We start from the raw sequence: 21,274 nt of genomic DNA, 5'->3' as shown, positions 1-21,274 counted from the left end.
CTGTCACCTTTGCCAATGGTCCCTTATATAATGCTTTAATCTAATTAATATATTTCTCTGGTAGATTGAACCTCTGCAGTACTTTGAATAAATAATTCCATTCTACCCTGTCAAAGGCTTTCTCTGCGTCTAAAGCAACTGCCACTGTTGGCATCTTATTTCCTTGTACTGCATGGATTAAGTTAATGAACTTACAGATATTGTCGATTCGTCTTTTCTTAATAAATCCAGTTTGATCTTGTTTTACTATTTTTGGTACACAATCTGCCAATCTGTATGCTAATAATTTCACTATTATCTTATAATCTGAATTAAGTAGAGATATTGGTCTATATGATGCTGGTGTTAATGGATCCTTCCCCGTCTTTGGTATTACTGTAATTATTGCTGTCTTACATGAATCTGGCAAGTTTTGTGTTTCTTCTATCTGGTTCATTACTTCCAGGAAAGGAGGAATTAATAACTCTTTAAATGTTTTATAGAATTCTATTCGGAATCCATCCTCTCCAGGCATTTTATTGTTCGGCAGCTTTTCTTATATATATCCTGTGCTTCCTCTATGTCAAATGGTTTTATCAGTTTGTTTTGTTCCTCTTCTTGCAATTTCAGCAGTTCAATTTTAGCTAAAAACTTCTATTTCATCATCTTTCCCCTCGTTCTCAGTTTGGTATAATTGTTCATAAAATTCCTTAAAGTTCTCATTAATCTCCATTGGATTATATGTAATTTGTTTGTCCTTTTTCCTTGATGCTAATACAGTTCTTTTAGCTTGTTCTGTTTTAAGTTGCCAGGCTAATATTTTGTATTTTTTCACCCAGTTCATAATTCTTTTGCTTTATTTTCATTATGTTCTTCTCCACCTTGTACATTTGTAATGTTTCCTATTTTTTTGTCCGCCAATTCTCTCCTTTTCGATATATCATCCCTTTTTACTTGTTCCTTTTCTGTACTTACCATCTCTCTTTCTAACTGCTCTATTTCCCGATTGTAATCCTTTTTTATCTTAGTTACATAACTTATTATCTGTCCTCTAATGAAGGCTTTCATTGCATCCCATAATATAAATTTGTCTTTCACTGATTCCGTATTTATTTCAAAATATGTTTTAATTTGGCGTTCAATAAACTCTCTAAATTCCTGTCTTTTAAGTAGCATGGAGTTTAATCTCCATCTATATGTTCTTGGTGGGATGTCCTCCAGTTCTATTGCTAATAACAGGGGTGAATAATCTGATAGTAATCTAGCTTTATATTCAATTTTTCTCACTCTCCCTTGAATATGGGCCGAAAACAAAAGCATATCAATCCTTGAGTATGTTTTATGCCTACTTGAATAATATGAATATTCCTTCTCTCTTGGATGCTGCCTCTTCCATATATTCGTAAGTTTCATTTCCTGCATTGATTTAACCATAAATTTGCTAGTCTTTTGTCCAGTATTTTAAGCACAGCTGGATGTCTTAACATGAATTTATAACTTTTTTTTCCATAGGATCGATTTTGCTGTATTAAACTCCTTCCTCTGCTTTAAGAGTTCAAAACTTGCGTCTGGGTAAAAAAAATATTTTTTGACCCTTGTATTCCAATGGTTTATTGTCTTCTCTAATTTTATTCCTTGCCCGCTCCAGTATATTTTCTCTTGTCGTATATCTCAAAAATTTTACTAAAATGGATCTTGGTTTTTGATGTATCTGTGGTTTCGGAGCTAGTGTTCTGTGTGCCCTTTCTATTTCCATTTTTTCCTGCATTTCTGTCATTCCCAGGACCTTTGGGATCCATTCTTTTATAAATTTCTTCATATCTTTTCCTTCTTCATCTTCCTTCAGACCCACTATTTTTATGTTGCCTCGCCTACTATAATTTTCCAACATATCAATTTTCTGAGCTAACAACTCTTGAGTCTCTTTAATTTTTTTTTATCACTTCCTTCTAATTTTCCTCTTAATTCGTTTACTTCCATTTCTACAGCCATTTCTCATTCTTCCACATTTTCTACTCTTTTTCCCTATTTCTGTCATGACTTGTTCTAATCTTTGCATTTTACCTTCTGTTCTTTTCATTTTTCTTTTAATTGCACTAAATTCTAATGACAACCATTCTTTTAATGCTCTCATTTGTTCTTCAAAGAAAACTTTATCTATATTCTGTCCATCTGTTTTACCTTTCATTTCTCTGTGAAGATCTTGGTCTTCTTCTTCCTTCCTTTACCTTAGATTGCGCACTGCTCATGCGTGACTCCTCGTGCATGCGCAGTTGCGCACTTTTGATTGGCTCAGAGTCATTTTTGCAGTCCACTGATTGGGGAGTCACAACTCCTCAGGGCCGACACCAACCTCGGGGATCGGGCGCTTTTCGCCATCACGGCTCCTTGTTCCTTCGTGCAAGTAAGGCCTTCTCCTTTCTTTTCCAGTGTCTTTTTTTCCCCGTTTTTTTTAAACTTTTTCCTTCTTAGGTGCCATCTTCTTTCTCTTCTCTGCAACTTTATATTTTATTTCTTATATTTTATATTTATTGAACTTTGTCTTTTTTTCTTCTTTTCTGGAGAGGGCTGGTTTTACCCTACTGGTCACTACTCCATCACGTGACTCCTCATTTAAAATGGAGTTTGATGGGTTCTTGATCACCAAGGGTGCTAAAAATTATGGGGAGAAAACAGGAGAATGGGGCTGAGAGGAAAAATGCATCAGCCACAATTTGAATGTTGGAGTGGACTTCATTGGCCAAATAGCCTAATTCTGCTATGTCTTATGGTCTAAATGTTAAAAAATAAAAGTTCTTAATTTAATTTGTAGGCTTTATTTCCTATGCACTCTCTCCAGTGCTCCCTCACACTCATTTATTCCCTACAGATCCTCACATCACCTCAACTATCATACCCAACTTCCCTATTTAATGCAAATGGCTCAACCAGCCAACACCCAATCATTCAAGGCAAACCATCTTGCATATTATTTTAAAGACTTGTAATCTCTAAAATTAAAGTTTCTTGACTTACTTGGTCAGCACAGGAATGATGTTCTGCCCATTGTTATTGTCCCGCTCCCACTGTTCCAGTAATGAAGTGAGCTCTGCTTTAGAATCAACATTCGAAGTTGCAGAAGCCATGGCTGAGCCTGGTAAGGAACAAAGAACCCTATTAAACATCAATGAAGGTATTAAAATAGGTAACTTGGAGCAAAGAGGTATGCATTCGAAGAGCTTTAGATGAATAGAGATGCCATGAGGTTTAGGATCAGAACAGATTAGAAACCTCTGATATGAAAATCAAGGAAGCCAATGGGTGAAAGTAAAACACAGAACAGTACAGCATAGGAACAGGCCCTTCAGCCCAATGTGTGTGCTGAACATGAGATTCAAATAAAAAAAATGCTGACACCTGATGAATAGTCCTCCATTCCTTTCATATTCTCGAAACCTCTTAAACATTACTATTGTATCAGCTTCCAGCATGACTCCTTGCACCCTTTTCTAGGCACCCACTCTCTGTGCACAATATTTGCCCTGAACATCTCACCAAACTTCCTCTTCCTCACCTTAAACACACATCTTCTACCCTGCTGGGGAAATGATTCTGAGTGTCCACCCTATCAATACTTTTCACAATTTTATAATCTTCTACCAGATCACTGCTCAGCCTCCTGTTCCAGTGAAAACAACCCAAGTTTGTTCAATCTCTCCATCTAAATCAAGCAATATCCTGAAACCTCTTCTGTATAATTTCTAAAGCCTTCACATCCTCTTTGTAATGGGGCAACCAGAATTACATACAGCATTCAAGTGCGGCTGACCAAGGTTTTATATGACTGCAAAAATCCTTACTTTTGCACTCAATGCCTTGTCCAATGAAGCCAAGCATACTATATGCCTTCTTCACCACTGTATGGACCATTTTCAATGAGCTAGGGAACTGGAGCCTCAGATCCCTCTGCAAATCAATAATTTTAATAGCCCTACCATTAATAGTATACATAACTCTTACATTTGACCTCCTAAAGTGCAACACCTCACATTTGTCCAGATTGAAAAATACCTGCCATTTCACTATAGATCAGTTACCAATCTGTAGCCCATTATATTCTTTAATGACTCTCTACACTGTCTACAACTCTACCTAGCCCAACTCTACTAGCCCACTCACCAACTTCTTCATTCAACCCATTTATTCTTATAACAACAGTGGTCCCAACACCAATCTCTATGGAATACCCCTGGGTCGCAGCTCTCTTGCCTGAATTATAGCTTTCTACCACTAACTTCCATCTTCTACGAGGCTCAATTTTATATCAGAACTGTCAACTCTGAGTGGATCCCATGTAGCTGTACCTTCTGATTCAGCCCACTGTGAGCAATCTCATCAAACACTGTACACAAGATCCATCGCCCAAACCCATCAACTATCATTGTTGCCTCCTCAAAAAACTCATTAAAATTGGTAAGACATGATCTGCCCCTCACAAAGCCATATTGACTGTCCCTACCTAACCTGACATAACTTTCCAAATGTGCACAATCCTATTCTCAGGTATCCTATACATAGATGTTACAGAGGGTGGTATACAAGGAAGGAGTAGACCATGAGCAGATTTACAGATAAGCCTAAGAACTTTCAACAGTGACGTTGCTGGATCAGGAGACAACTTGTCAGTGATTACTGGAGAAACTAGTGTAGGGACATATAATTTAAGTGGCTGATCCAAACTTTGTGGACAGAAAATGTGCGAAGTGTTTCTTTATGATTTCTAGATACCAAACCATATCAACATAAACTAGCTGTGGAACAAAATCATCTGTTTGCCCTGGTGAAATAACCTGAAAGGACCAAAAAGATTACAAATACAGTAATTGTAAGGAGGCTATTTGGTTCTACCTTTATCCATACTTATTTAAGACAATGTGAACTAATTAGTGCTACTATCAAACAACTCATGCAACCGTTACTCTCAATCTCTTCACTTGATTGAATTAAAAAAGAAATTCATCACAAACACCAAGATCTGGGCCTCAATGCCCTACTGTGTAGTTGGATCCTGGATTTCCTCAGCTCAAGATCACAATCCGCGAGGATTGGTAAGAACATCTTCACAATTTCCATTAATACCAGAGCACCACAGTAATGTGTTCTTAGTCCCCTGCTCTTCTTGCTGTCCACCTATGACTGTGTGGCTTGGTACAAATTAGCTGACAATACCACAGTAGTGGGTTATATAAAAAGAGGCGATGAGTCAGCATACAGGAGGGAGATTGAAAACTTGGCTATATGGTGTACCAACAATAACCGTGCACTTAATGTCATCAAAACCAAGGAACTGATATGGACTTTAAGAGGGAAAGCTAGAGAGATACAATCCAATGATCAGAGGTGGAGAGGGCGAGTAAACTTAAATTCCTGAGAGTCACTATCTTGGAGGAACTTTCCTGGACCCAAGAAACTAATGTCATCATGAAGAAAGCACTTCAGTGCCTCTACTTCCTCATGAGTTTGCAGAAGTTTGGTACGATATTGGAAACCTTGGCAAACTTCTGTAGATGTGCAGACTGGCAACATCACAACCTGGCATGGGGGCACCAATATCTCTGAACAGGAAGCCCTGAAAAAGAAAGTGAACACGGTACATCATAAGCAAAACTCTCCCCACCATTGAGGACATCTACAGGGAACGCTGCTGTCAGAGTGCAGCAACAATCATCAAGGATCCACATCACCCAGTGCATGCTCTATTCTTGTTGGTGCCATCAGGAAAGTAGTTTAGGTTCTACCACCATGTTCAGGAACAGTTGCTACTCCTCTAACAGACTCCTAAACAACCAACTTAATCAGAAGCTAGTTTAAGGTCTCAAGTCACAGATATATTTTTGAATTTTTTTTTCTGTATTGTACAGTTAACATTTCTTTGCTTACATTTCTCTCTTTTGAATACACATCTTTTCTTGAGTACAGCTTTTTTGCACTACCATTAAGTGGAAATTCTTCCTGGCCCGAAGGAAAAAGAATCTTAGGGTTGCATGTGATGTCAAGTATGTACAGTAAAATCCCCATTATCCTGCATTCAATCAAATGGGAAAAAAATTGTGGAAATAAATCAATATTTTTTAGCAGAAAATATTTCAGGTTTAAATAAAAGTTTTAAACTGTAAAAGTAAATGCTCTCCAAAGCAACAAACAACCCCTAGGGAGCAAACATTCAGCCAGTGGAACGTCTCGTCGTGCCTGGACACAGCAGCTGTTTGAATACAATTGTGTTTGAATAAAATGCCAGAGCCCAAGATGAAAAGCCGGCCGGAGCCGCTCACCACTGGGGTGACTCTGCCAAAGTATCTCCCTTTCCCTGTCTGGTAAGAGTCTTTATTAGTATATTAAGTATATTAGTAAGGCTTTATCTGTGAACTTGGGGGAGAGGGAGGGGTTAATTATGACGGTGGTACAGTTAGTTTAGCAGCAAGTGAAATGCTATTACAGCACTTGTGAATGGGGTTCCAATTTAAAAAGTGGGCCGAGGACTTGACCAGGACACTGGTGTGGAGGCGAGTCGGGTTGGCCCAGGGCTGACCAGGACACTGGCATGGAAGTGAGTCAGGTTGTGCCGAGAGCTTGACCAGGACACTGGCATGGAAGTGAATCAGGTTGTGCCGAGGGCTTGACCGGGACATGACCCCAGTTGAATTCAAAAAAGTGTCTAATCTCTTCACCACATCTAAAACATTGATGAGACAAATTTGATTCATTCTATTCAATTTTTGTGGTGTCAGATATAACTGATCTAAAAAATTATAATGAACTAATCTACATCTTACATTAATAGTATTTATCAAACAATCTTGATAAAGATCTGACCATCTTCACTAATCAGTTATAATATTCAAATCTAACTCCTATTTCTGTCTAGATTTATGCACTCATTGTTTAATAGTACCTGTTTGCAAAAAAAAAAATTCATTGGAGAATTTCTTAGTATTTCCTCTCCTAAGAAGAGTTTCCACCTCACTACAAATGGGTAGCCACATCTCTGTACCTAACTTTTCCCTTAAATATGCTCTGAATTGAAAATAACAAAAAAGAGTATGACTAGATATTCCATATTTATTTCTCAATTGTTCAATAGACATCAGCTGGCCTTGTTCATAACAATCTTCAATATTTTTAATTTGCTAAACCAAGTAATTAAAAAAAAAACTATTGCCAAGATCATTTTGAATCAAAGGTATCTTGGGCGATATAGTTCCTTTTGCTCCAATTTTGTCATTTATCTTATTCCAAACAATTATCAAGTGTTTCAACAATGGTGTCCCTTTAACACCAATTATTAATTTTAAATCCCATTTGTATATAAATTCCTCTGCTAATCTCTCTCGTATTTTATCCAATTCTATTTTAACACAGGCCGGTTTTTCTACTCCTTAAAAAAAAAGTGAAAAATCTCATTTAAGACACTTGATAATAAATCTTAAAGTTAGTAAGCGGAATGCCTTCCAATTCATATTTCCACATTAATCTTTCTACAGAAATTCTTGACATTTTACCTTTCCAAAAAAAATTCCCTTATATTTTTATTTAGTTCTTGAAAAAACTTTTGTGGCAACAATATAAGTTTGAAAAAGATATTGAATTCTTGGGAATAAATTCATCTTAATACAATTAACCCTTCCTATTAATGTTACAGGAAAAATCATCCATTTTAAAAAATCATCTTCAACTTTTTTTGAGTAATGGCAAATAATTCAATTTGTGTATTTTTAAAAAATTATCTACACAAATCCCTAAATATTTAATCCCATCTTTTGGCCATTTAAATTGAGTATTCCTTTGAGAATGACAATTGTCTTTTGTGAGAGGCATAATTTCACTTTTATCTTAATGTACTTTATAACCAGAAATCTTACCATATTCTTTTAATTAAAGTGTAATTTTCGTAGGGAGATCTCAGATTCTGTCAAGTATATTAAAATATCATCTGTAAATACTTTTATGCCTGCCCAGAGATTGTATGGTAACTGGCTCAGAGGGCAGCAGCGATTCAGGGGGATGTAGCAGGCTGACCTGCCACTCGGTTAGACAGGGCGAATCACCACCCCAGTTGTCGACTCAAAATGGCGCAGGTCCCCCTTCACTCCTGAGAAGCCTGTGGTTGACGCCATGTATTGCCCAGGGGAATGCCCCGCTTCCCAGTGGCTCACTGCCAGCCAGGGAGTGACGCCACGACTCGTTGACATCACTTCCTGAAGTTGATGTACACACCACTGTAAGTGATGTTCCCCTGTGCGGGGCGCGAGCAATTAAAATAATAAAGTCAGTTACTAGTTCACCCTCGCAGTGTGAACACCTCTTTATTCTGTATCACTGCTGTAGTAGATGCTACATTACCACATTTATATATATGGCGAGCTCTCCACTGGCCACCGTGACAGAGGTGCACCAAAGAAGAGGTACAAGGACTGCCTAAAGAAATCTCTTGGTGCCTGCCACATTGACCACCGCCAATGGGCTGATATCACCTCAAACCGTGCATCTTGGCGCCTCACAGTTTGGCGGGCAGCAACCTCCTTTGAAGAAGACCGCAGAGCCCACCTCACTGACAAAAGGCAAAGGAGGAAAAACCCAACACCCAACCCCAACCAACCAATTTTCCCCTGCAGCCGCTGCAACCATGTCTGCCTGTCCCGCATCGGACTTGTCAGCCACAAATGAGCCTGCAGCTGACGTGGACTTTTACCCCCTCCATAAATCTTCGTCCGCGAAGCCAAGCCAAAGATATAAACAAGATGAAATTCCCCCCCCCCACCCCAATTGAATGTTGGTTAAAATAATACCCAACACTATCTCCCTTATTTTATGGGTTGCAACTAATGTCACAATTACCTACATGATACAGTAGGAGTCAGAAGCCCACCTCCTCCCCAACCCCCGGTATATTAATTTTTAGTCATTTAATAAAGTTAAAAAAATTCAAAGGAAAAATATTAAAAGTTTTCAAAAATCAAAATAAAGAAAAATATGTAAACAGTATTCTAAATTAGTAGTCTTGCATGAACTACCAAGTAATTTTAATCCATAAAAACATATTGATAACAACTGTTCTGCTGTTTCTTCATTCCACCTCAGCTCTTGGAAGATTTTGCACAAATTCTTCTGCTTGGTCCAGGCAAGAAAATCTTCAAAGTTGCAGGGTGATGCAATACAAATCAATATCCATTTTCCTAAAGAATCTTCTTAACAGGATTAAATTCTCTTCTTAATAAGTCGGCACATCAGGGTAAAATAAAACTTTACTCCCAATATACTCAAGTGGGCCTTTCCTTGCTCTTGCCCCTTCTGCCGTTAGAATCAAAATCTTCTCTCTGTCTTGATATCAAAGAAAGTAAATTAGCAGAGCGTGGGTTCAGATTAGGAAGCGGTTTGGTCTGAACACTGTGTGCTCTTTCAATCTCAATTGGGTGATCAAAATTCATATGGCCCAGTACTTCACGTATCATTTACTTCAATTCATTAAAAAAAAAGCCAATTGGGTCTTGTTCCTCCACTCTTTCTTTAAGACCCACTACTTTGATGTTATTTCTTCTGCTAAAATTCTCCAATATCACTTTTTGGTGAAGCTTCAGATTTTCCATAGTTAGGGCAGTGGTGGAATCTTCCACTCTATATGCACATCTATATGCTGCATTTCTCCCTGCACTTCCTTCATTTTACCATCTAATTTATCAAACTTTCTCGTCAATTTGTTAACAATACCCAAAACTTTCACTTCTCTTCACATTTCATTAAATTCTTTTATTAATAAATCAATGCTGGTTATATATTTTACTTTTTGAAATTTTAACCTTTTAGTACCTCCTCTTCTAGGGCTGATCTTTCTCTTCCTCTTCACTGCTGGTCCATTGCAAGCCCAACTCCACCTCTTCCTTCAATGGCATTTCTGAAGGCCCCGGCTTTTCGTGCATGCGCGACGTGCTTCTGGGTTCTTCTCCAATGCCATCCCTTTGTCACTCATCCAGGGAGTAGCTTAGATGCCAACTCCCTGCTTCTGACTTGGAGAAGGCCTCAGATCTCTTTTGATCTTTTCTTCATGTCGGGCTCCAAGTTAGGCAGCAGCTGCTTTATCTTTCTTTGGAGGCATTTTTAAAATATTTCAATAGTGTTTAAATGTACCTTAAAAGTTTTAAATACTTTAAAACGTTTCTTATTCGGCATTTTTTAACTAATTCACCATGAGAGTCGTGATCCTAAGTCATAACCATACGGCATCACATAAACCCCCACCCCCACCATGTAAGCTTATTGAACACGTTATATGAATCAGCTTTCCCATTACAAGAAAATTCCACAGCACAAAGACAATTAATTATTTCTTGATGTAATCGTCACTGCAGTACAGCAGTGACTAACTAAATAGCGATGCCCCTTGAAGAGGGATTGCCTCAATTCTTATGAGTATTGTTGCAAAGCTTTTTGAGGACTCTTTAGCCCTTTTACACTTGCATCCAACTAAATTGGCCGTTCAGTGTCCTGGGATAGGCATGGAATTTTTGCAGTTAACACTTAACCACTCTTAACTGGGACACCACACGTGTTCACACTTACAAAGGAGCCATCCCTGGAGTTAGGACTGTTCTACCTTCTACTTGTGATGTCACATTTGAACAAAATTAATCATGCCCAATTAAATCTTTGTCCGCGAAGCCAAGCCAAAGACAGCACAGTATCAGCCCTGCATCCTATTGTTGTGCCAATCAATATAAACCTTTATAAGGGACCGTGGGAAATAGCAATAGCAGACAATTTTTAAACAGTATGGGAAGTTGGCAGCACTATTGTGCACAATTTATACAGCGTGGGAAAGTTGGTAGTGCTATCACGCAGAATTTATAAATTACTACGGGAAAAACTCCACTTGCAAGTGTGAAAGGGGCTTGGGGTAGTTCAACAGTAGTCTGAGCATTAGTCTGAAGTACATGTACTAGATAGGCATATTTTAAGTCCATCAGAAGTACATCCCAAAATGTTGTCTCACAACGTCATTAGGTACCTTTATAATGGCATATGGATGAAGTATAGGGAGCAACTGCAATCAAAACATCTGCTTTTTATTGGATTAGACTTTGGCCAAGCTTCCAAGACCAGCACAAAAGCGTTTACTTCCAACTCAGGTGTTTTATCATCATATGGTTTAATTTGTACAAGCCAATCCTGCCCAGCTCCCACTTTAGTAAATTTAAGATTACAACCATTGCTGCTCATGTGCTAAACTGCAATGGCCCCAATGATGACCTCTGCTCAATATCTTGCATTTAAAATTCTTAACCCCACCATCCCTTTTGTTCTCTAGCCTACCCATTCACACATCCTCTTTTAATTACTTCACAACTGGCAGTGGGGTTTACTCCCATCTATGCCTCACACATCAAAATTAATTCCCTAAACTTCAAACCCACAACACTAATTATAAACCGACCAATGATGCAACTTCTTTATTATTTTATTTGAACTGGGCAGATCTAAACAATAACTCCAGCAATTGAAAGCATTTCCACCCGAGATGCCCATTAACCAGTTTTACCAGAGTTGCAATATGCCATTTTGATTCAAACACTGCATGATGCAAATTTACTAATGGAGGGTACAAAAAAGAACAAAAAGGATACCCAAATACTCCAATGAGCCGGTATTATCATTGATTCCTCCGGTTTCCGCTCTCTATTCCTCTTCTTTCCTCCAGCTCTACACCCCCTTCTCTCTCCATTCACAGAGCCCCCTCCTCCCCCTGTTTGTTGGTGTGCCCTCCCTCCCTTATCCACCTACAACCTTTTGCCTGTGCTCCTCCCCCACCCCCAACCATTTAGTTTGGGTGCCTGTCTACATTTTGATCATATCTTGATGAAGGGCTCAAGCTATGTAAAGTACACTATATGATCTGCTAAGTTTCCCCATCTTTGTTTTTACTATACCCAAATTGTGTCAGGTTGAGCACAAAAGTCCAGAGTAAGGGAAAAACCTTTTTCAAGAAAGTGACACACTGCAGAAGGCAGAACAGACCTTATCATCATGGCATCTCCGTGAACAAGTGAGCACAATAAAATGCTGAGATATGAACGGGGGGTGGGGGGGGGGGAAGAAAAGAACTGTCTAGATGAAAGTGCAGGGAGGGGAAAAAAAATCCACAAATTCGCACTGGTAACTCATTTGAGTCAGAATTAAATGAAGCAAAAGTTGTGGAGAAGTGGATGAAAGCTTTTCCCTTTGTTTTTCAGATAAGCAGGTATGAAATAAGTTAGTCAAGCAACACTGCAGTTTAAAGAAACTGGACAAAAAAAAAATCCCCACAAAAACTGTAGGATTTCATTCAAGATTCCGGAAAAGAGCTGGAGTGCCTCAGCAGGTCAGTCAGCATCCACAGAGAGAAATGGTTAGTCAGCATTTCAGGTGTCGGGACTCTTTATTGAGGCTAATGCATATATTTTTTAAAAATCTGGGCTTGAGCATCCTGCAGCCAAATATTTCAATCCCTTTCACCATTTCCACATGGATATATTTTTCCTCAGCCTCATCCATTGTCATTAAAATTCGAGTAACATCATACTCCGTCCGCTTGGACAATCTGGAGGAACTCAGCTGGTCTTGCAGCATCCAGAATAGGTAAGATATATTACTTACTCAAGGTACGAGGGGGGAAAAAAAAGAGAGCTTTTTACTACACTCACAACGTCCTTATCCATTAGTGTTTTACTCAAACGCAGTTAGGGATAGGCAATAAATACTTGCATCACCAGCAATGCCCACATATCATAACTAAATATAAATAACCTAATTCAAGAAGAGCAGGGTAGCAAATAAGTAGAGTGGCTTCTTAGACACTCATGTCTGCCTCTCCATTTGATGTGATCACAGGTGGTTTACCATAGCCTCATCACCCCTTTTGTACCAGTTCCCCATAGCCCTCAGTTCTTTGATCTTTCAGAAATGTATCTACTTACTTTTTAAATACCTTCAATAATCTTACCTTCAAAACCTTCAGGGGAGGAGAATCCAGAGATTCACAATTGTGTGAGAAGTTGTTCCTAAGCCCCTGAATCTTACATTACTAACCTAAGACAATTCTCTATCAAGCTGGAGTCTCACACAAACCCTTGGAAATTGTGGCAGGGTTTGTACACCATCACTTCCTGCAAGGTGAAACAAGGCAATATGATTAATTCCAAAACATCTCTCTGGGCAAGCTCAAAGCCTTCTGTGCTCGCTTTGAAAGGGAAAACAAAGATGTAGCCTTGCAACCCCCTACAAGCCCTCAACAACTCTGCTCCCAGTTCTTGTGGCTGACATGAAAATAATCTTCAGGAAGCATCCAACCCATTCAGTGTTCATGCCCATGCCCTCAAATTCTGTACAGTACAAAAGAGCTGGAGAAACTCAGCAGTAAAAGGTAGTCAACAGTTTACGCCAAAAATCAGGCAAACGATTGTGACTTTGCAGTCATTTTCAACCTATTGTCTGAGTTCCCCTCTTGCTTCAAAAAGAGATCCATCATACAAGTGCCCAAGAACAAGGTGACCTGCCTCAAATACTATTGACAGGTGGCATGTGCTGTGGTTCTGGTTTTCGTCACTCCTGACGTAATTAGTCACAGCACACAGAAATTTCTTTAACTCTTTTATTAGGCAGCTACCACCTGGAAGAGCCTTTTACTGCTGTCATGGTTGAAGCAGTCTTGTAGGGTCTCCGCCCAACAAAGGTATGGATCAAGCATTTATACAGTCAAGCAAGTAGAAAAAAAAGTTACATCAGTCACAAACTCAGGTGATCTAAAATTATAGCATACTCAAAGTAAAGCATTACAAGTAGGACAAGGAGCAAACCCCCCCCCCCCAACCCCACCCCCCCCCCCCACAAGTCTGTAGTCTCCATGATTATACATCAAGGGTGAAAAATGTTGTTGGAACAAAGGGACAGTCTACATAATTCAGACACAGCAAAAACATCAGGACCCTTTATCTCTTCTCACATTCCTACACTCTCTGCTTTGACTCCCTCCTGAGGCATCCCAAGATTGTTCGGTTACAGTCAGTTCGGCAGTCAGTACCAGTCTGTGAAAGGCACTGAAATACAGTACTGCTTTTAACCTTTCACCTCTTCCCTAGACAATGAATTCCAACAAGCTTCTAAAGGTTTCAATATTCTAAGAGTTTCTAAGGGATTTGCACATTATTATTTCAGTATCTATTGTGATGAAGTGCTTTGAGAGATTGTTTATGGAGCAAATCAACTCCTGTCTCAGGAAGGATCTGGACCCATTTCAATTCACCAACCATTACAATAGGTCAATGGCAGATGCCATCTTGCTGTCCCTCTACTCTGTGTTAGATCAGCTGGACCACAAAAACACCTATGCAAGACTGTTGTCCATTGAGTACCATGTTGGGAGTCAACACCAATAAAGCAATAAAACATGATTAAACTACAGGACCTGTTCATTCCTCTGCGATAGGATCCTTTATTTCCTCATCAGCAATATTACCTTTAACAGGTTAAGTTTTCAATTTATCAAATGCTTTCTAAAATTTCCAATTACATTACATCGACAGGTTCCATCAGGTCTTCCTCAAAGAACTCAGGCAAATCTATCAAAGAGCATTTGCCACCTACAGTAGCGCAACCACCTGCAGGTCATGATAATTTGGCAATACATCATCAGTGCATCCAAAACCTGCAACTCCCATCCCAATTAAACTTCACCAAAATGACTTTCATGGTTCAATGTGGCAGTGCACCATCATCTCCAAGGCAGTCCCAGCCAGGATGATGAAAAACACTGCCCACAGGAGACATACTTAATGAGCAAGTGACCACCCCCCAGGGCTACAGCCAGGTGACCTCATGGTTATCATATGAAAAACGCTTAGAATTTAGGAGAATGTTGGTGGAGGAGGGAAATCTCATTGAAATATTCTGGGAGAGTCTCGGACAGGGGTGGCCCAACTTGCTTAACATAAGAGCCACATACAATAAACTTCAGATGTTTGAGACTCAAGTCCTGAAAAAAAAATTACATTGTAGCAAGCTCCACTGATCGACAAGCGAACCAGGTCATGGAAGTGTAACCTTACACTGGGCTGACATCACAATGGTCCCGGAGGGGAGCCTGAAAAGGATCATGGGAGTGGTGCTGATAGGCTCTCAGTGAGTTCCATAAAGTCATTGATTGGTTCAACTCACAGCTTATGTGGATTTTTCTTTCATTCACTGCACAGCACACCGACCACAGTGGTGACCACAATGGTCCAAAACGGCATTTTGGACCCTGCAATGAATGATATGGAGAGCATAGACGACAGTTTCACTGAAGCTGATGATCTTGTGGAGCTCACAACTGCTAGTCTGGTTCAAACAGGCTACAGCCCAGTTTCAGATCAGGCAGATCACCGCAGATTTAAGATATTACTATGTCGTCAGGTCGCTTGACCAGGAGACTGCCAGATGAATCAATGACTTCTTACATCAGCCGCCACCTGCAAACGAGTGGGATGACTACTCCACATGCATGTCATCCACCCTTATGAACGATATGCTGACGTTAATGGATGACCACAGGTCATGCTTACTGTTCGAACAGATATTTCTTGAACAGATGCCGAAAGACATCTGCCTACTTCTCATGGACAACAACTTCAGTGACGCATTCAGGTTAGCAGGCTGGGCAGATGTCCTGTGGCATGCCAAACAATATGGTGGGGCATCCGTTGACCTAGTTGCTGCGTCATCCCCAGTGAATCGTCTCTCTCCCACACCGGTGAGGACGCCATCAACAGCCACAGCAGGTGGAGACAAAATCAAAGCAGTGGTGTTTCTACCACCAGAAATGGGGCTCTGGAGCCCACTGCTGCCGTCCGCCCGGCTCCCATCAGGGAAATAATGGGTCCGGCCATCCCTGATGGCTACAATGGTCAGATGCTGAGACAGCCTCCTTTATCTAAGGGACTGGCACTCAGGACAGCGTTTCCTCATGGACAAAGGGGTGGAGGTCAACATCTGACCCCCCCCCACCTCTTGAACCAAAACACCCATGCAGGGAAGACGGGACCACCCCTCACCGGTACCAACAATAGCAGCATATGCACGTACAGGGTGTTGACCATCCTGCTCAAGTTCAACTCCTGTTGTTTTACCTGGGCCTTAATTCTGGCTGACGTGACCCAAAGTGGACCTTCATAAGTCGAGAGAAAGATGGGAGTCTGACTTGGGCGTTTAAATTGATGAGAGATGCTGGTCCAACTTGTGCCGGGAAAGCATGACCACAGTCATCAATGCAAGGTATTGGCTGGTGCAGTATAACTTTTTGCACCAGTTGTACATAAAGCTGTAGAAAATAAACAGATCAAAACCGGAACTCTTGGACCAATGCTTCAGACTGGGATGTTTGTGCACGCAACCTGGTCATGTACCAAAGTGAGGCCCTTTGGGTAGATCTAGAGTTGCTCCTGCTGGGAAATATAATGGACATAAGGCTTTACAATGAAGCTGTCCAAATTTCAAATCCAATTTGTGTTAATCGCATTGGCAGTGGCCAGCAAGTGCATCATGGCAACTTGGAAGACCGACTCTCGTCTTAGTATCGAACAATGTAACAAGGAAATGTAAAGCTGCATTCCCCTGGAGAAAATAACATAACCTGAGAAACAAATACAGTACCTTTCGTAAGATCTATGCACTACGTAGGCACATGGCGGAGATTGGTTTCTTTGTCCTTACTGCAGCTTCCTCTCCCTCGCACTGATCCCTATCAATGAAAGCCATGAATGAACATCGGCCCAGAGGCTGCCCACTGAGCTGCGACAATCCCTGCCCCTTGTTAGTTATTTTCCAGATGTTAAAGTTTTGGTTGAAGTTTGAGTGAGTAGTCTTGTTTTATGTGTGGGGGTTGGTAGAGACAGGCTTGTGTGTGTGTGTGTGTGTGTGTGTGTGTGTGTGTGTGTATATATATTATATATATATTATATATAATATATATATATATATATATAAAATATAAAATATATATATATAAAATATAAAATATATATATATAAAATATAAAATATATATATATAAAATATAAAATATATATATATAAAATATAAAATATATATATATAAAATATAAAATATATATATATAAAATATAAAATATATATATATATATAAAAATATATATATATAGTCATAAAGAAAATGAATATATGTACATTTGAATGTGAACTGCCATTGTTGGCTTGACATTGTATATGGCTGTATAAGCTTGTGTGAATATAAATGAAATATTCAAAATAAAACTGACTGATGTGTCTCAGTCCCTACTGTGTGAAGACTTCCTTCAAGCCCACTGCCTCCTGGTGGACCTGAAAGGGTACCATCTAGTCAATTCCAGAACCTTCCAGACCTTCACCCTTTGAAAAGCCACGTTCACAGTCCCCTCCCTCGATTCAGGAACCTGAATGGGCAACAAATTTGCCAGAATGCTGAGAGGATCAGCAGCTATTATAACGCCACAGTTCTCCACCCTGGTCCTGAAACATGGCGTCCAGCACCACATTCCCACGCAGGAAATGCCACGACACATCTGGGCATGTAGAATTCCTCCCAACAAGCTGCGACTCACCAAGGAGAAATTCAGGAAAATGGAGGAGATAGGAATCGTTCAGTGCTTGGACAACCCATGGGCCTCTCCTCTACACATGGTGCTGAAGTCTCCTGGGGGATGGAGACCTCGTGGGGACTACTGCCTGCTCAAAGACGTCATGACAGCTGACCAGTATCCGGTTCCCCACATCCAGTAGTTCATGGCCAATCTACACGGAGCGAGAATCTTCTCAAAAATGGACTGTGTCCGGGAGTTACCATCAGATCCCCATGCACCCCAACGATATCCACAAGATAGCCCTCATCACTCTGTTCGGCCTTTTCCAGTTCCTCTGCATGCTCTTCGACCTCAAAAGCACAGAACAGACTTTCCAGAGACACATGGACTTGGCCTTAATTTTGTTTTTATCTATATAGATGACATCCTCATTGCCAGTCATTCACAACAGGAGCACCTAACACATCTGCAGCTGCTCTGCCAGCGACTGAACAACTACGGCCTAGCCATCAACCCAGTGAAATGTCAGTTCAGCCTGATGGCCATTGATGTCCTTGGGCGCTGCATCACTCGCCCTCTTCCATCAAAAGTTGGGGCCATTTGTAAGTTCGCCTAGCCCACTATGGTCAAAGGTCTGCAGGAGTTTGTTGGGATGGTCAACTTCTACCATCGGTTCCTGCCGTCAGCTACCAGGATCATGTGACTTCTTTTCAAGCTGCTGTCCAGTCAGACCAAAGAACTCAGCTGGGATTCGGAATCTTCTGCAGCTTTCAACCTGGCAAAAGACGCTCTGGCCAACGTCACCCTTCTAGTGCATCCTTGCGTTGATGTGCCCCACGCCCTCACAGAAAACGCATCCCAACAAGGCGATGGGTGGCGACCTTGAGCAGCTGATTGATGAACATTGGAGACCACTCACTTTCTTCAGCAGACATCTGTGGCCCCCGGAGCAGAAGTATAGAGCATTCGACAGGGAGCTGCTAGCCCTCTACCTAGCCGCATGCTATTTCCGCTATTTCTTCAAAGGATGGGATTTCATGGTCTTCACCGATCACAGGCCCCTCACTTTTGCCTTCGCCAAGGTGTCAGATCTGTGGTCAGCAAGGCAGCAGAGCCAGCTCTATTATATCTCAGAGTACACAACAGCTATCAAGCACATTTCCAGCCAGAACCACCCCATGGCTGACGCTCTTCCCTTTCGTTCCACCCTGTTTGTGCACTCCCTGTCCCATGGAATCAACTATACAGCGCTCACAATGGCCAGCGGCAGAATGACAAGATACCAACCTACTGCACTGCAGTCTCAGGGTTACAGCTGAAAGATATGTGTTTTGAGCCATCCAAAGCTACATCAGACGACCTGGGCCCATCATTCCCGCCATGTGGAGGAATCACATCTTCAATGTGCTGAATGAGTTGGCCCACCCATCCATCCAGACAACTCAATTGGTCACAGACATATTCATGCAGCTTGGCCTGCATAAACAGGTTGGCCACTGGGCCAGAAGCCAGAACTTGCTTGTACTGTCATTCATCCAAGGTGCAGAGGCATGTGAAAGCCCCTCTTCAGTCCTTCTCACTGACAAACAGATGATTTGACCACATCCAAGTGAACATCATCAGGCCTCTGCCAGTTTCCAGATACACCACAAACCTGTGTCACGATGGTGGACAAGTTCACTAGATGGCCAGATGCTGTCCTGCTCTTGGACACTTCCATGACATCTTGCGGCTGGGGCCTCATCACCAACTGGATATTTTCAACCTTCTTTCCAGTATCAGATTAGACAGGGAGCACAGTTCATGTCCGGCTTAAAGGTGGCGCTGGTATAGCTCCTAGGGACCCAGTTACATCACATCATAGCCTACCACCCACAGTTTAATGGCCAAGTGGAAAGGTTCAATCGGCATTTGAAGATGACCCTCATGGGGGCTCCGAGGCTCAGATTAGGTGGATGAGCTGCCTTGGGTGCTCCTTGGCATCTGCAGAGTGCTGAAGGAGGAATTGGCCACATCCTCCCCTGAGCTTGTCTATGGGGCCCCATTGACAGTCCTGGAAGAGTTTGTACCAGCGGATTGCAACTATGGCGTTGCTAATGCGATTTTGTGAGATGAACACCTTGGCCCCTGTACCAACCTCACGCCATGGTCCAGCTCCATCCTATGTCCTGAAGGATCTTAAAGACTGCAAATACATCTCCATAAGGAGAGGCGCACTCCGAACGCCCCTTCAGCACCCTTACGAGGGTCCATTCAAGATGTTGCGACACAACAAGACTATGTGCCTTTTGGAAACTGGGGGTAGACAGGAAACTTTCACCGCTTCAAGCCAGCACATCTTGACTTCATCCAACCAGTAATTGTTCCAGCCCTGCAGCGGCGAGGTTGGCCTCCCAAATGTACGAACTGTTTACGGCCTTTGGACTCGGCATCTCCGAACACTGGTTCTGGGAGTGGGGTTCATGTAGCGTGAATCACCTCTGGTAGAGGTGCAGGCTCACACTGGGCTGACATCACAATGGTCTGGTGGGAAGGGCTGAAAAGGATCATGGGAGTGTGCTGATAAGCTCTCGGAGAGTTCCAGTAAAGTTAGTTGGTTGGTTTAGCTCACTCACAGCTTCTGTGTGGTTCTTTCGTTCGCTGCACAGCACGGACCACAAGATACACATTTTTACTCTTACATGCATAATTTGTTACAATAAATACTATATATAATATACACACACATATTTTATATATATATATATATATATATATATATTAATATATGCAAAAGTTTGGGTGCCCCGGTCAAAATTTCTGTTACTGTAAGTAAAAGATGACCTGATTTTCAAAAAGTATAAATTTAAAGATGACACATTTCTTTTAAGCAAATTACTTTTTTTTTAAATTTCCAACTTTTACAGTTTCAAAAATAACAAAAAAGGAAAAGGGCCCAAAGCAAAGGTTGCACTGAATAACACCCACTCTGGTAAGTATCACAGCTTGTAAATGCTTTCTGTAGCCAGCCAAGAGTCTTTCAATTTTTGTTTGGGGTATTCTTGCCTTCCTTGCAAAAGGCTTCTCGTGCTGTGAGATTCTTGGACAGTCTTGCATGCACTGCTCTTTTGAGGACTACCTACAGATTTTCAAGGGACTGTGAGGACCATGGCAAAACCTTCAGCTTGCTCCTCTTGAGTTTGTCCATTGTGGATTTTGAGATGTGCTTAAGATCATTATCCTGTTGTAAAAGGCATCCTCTTTTCATCTTCAGCTTTTTTTTTTAGACGGTGTGACGTTTGGTTCTAGAATTTGCTATTTAATTGAATTCATTCTTTCCTCTACCAGCGAAATGTTCCTCGTGCCACTGGCTGCAACACGAGCCCAAAGCATGATTGATCTAGCCCCGTACTTAACAGTTGGAGAGGCGTTCTTTTCATGAAATTCTTCACCCTTTTTTCTCCAAACATAGCTTTGCTCGTTGAGGCCAAAAAGTTCTATTTTAACTTCATCAGCCCACAGGGCTTGTTTCCAAAATGCATCAGGTTTGTTTATATATTCCCTTGCCTACTTCTGATGCTGAATTTTGTGCAGGTATCACAGTAGAACAGTGCACCACCACTCCAGAGTCTGCCGAATCTTCCTGAAGGTCTTTTGCAGTCAAACAGGGTTTTGATTTGCCTTTCTAGCAATCCTACAA

General features: G+C 41.1%; 1 protein-coding gene across 5 annotated transcripts in view; it reads right to left on the bottom strand.

The window, feature by feature from the left end:
* Positions 1–21,274, bottom strand: part of LOC138763133 (DDB1- and CUL4-associated factor 1-like) — a 144,634-nt gene that overhangs the window by 103,331 nt on the left and 20,029 nt on the right. For 4 of the 5 annotated variants that reach the window (XM_069936798.1, XM_069936795.1, XM_069936799.1 and 1 more), the window contains exon 2: positions 2,995–3,112. In XM_069936798.1, coding sequence (XP_069792899.1) covers positions 2,995–3,104 — 110 coding nt within the window. In that variant the 5' untranslated portion in view covers positions 3,105–3,112. Of the gene's footprint in view, positions 1–2,994; positions 3,113–5,898; positions 6,010–21,274 lie in introns of those variants that run through there. The other variant, XM_069936796.1, reaches the window with a different exon arrangement.

This window comes from Narcine bancroftii, chromosome 5, assembly GCF_036971445.1.
Source record: "Narcine bancroftii isolate sNarBan1 chromosome 5, sNarBan1.hap1, whole genome shotgun sequence".
NCBI classification, from domain to species: Eukaryota; Metazoa; Chordata; class Chondrichthyes; order Torpediniformes; family Narcinidae; genus Narcine; species Narcine bancroftii.
The sequence above is the reverse complement of the archived record's forward strand: the minus strand, read 5'-3'. Positions and strand labels throughout refer to the sequence as shown.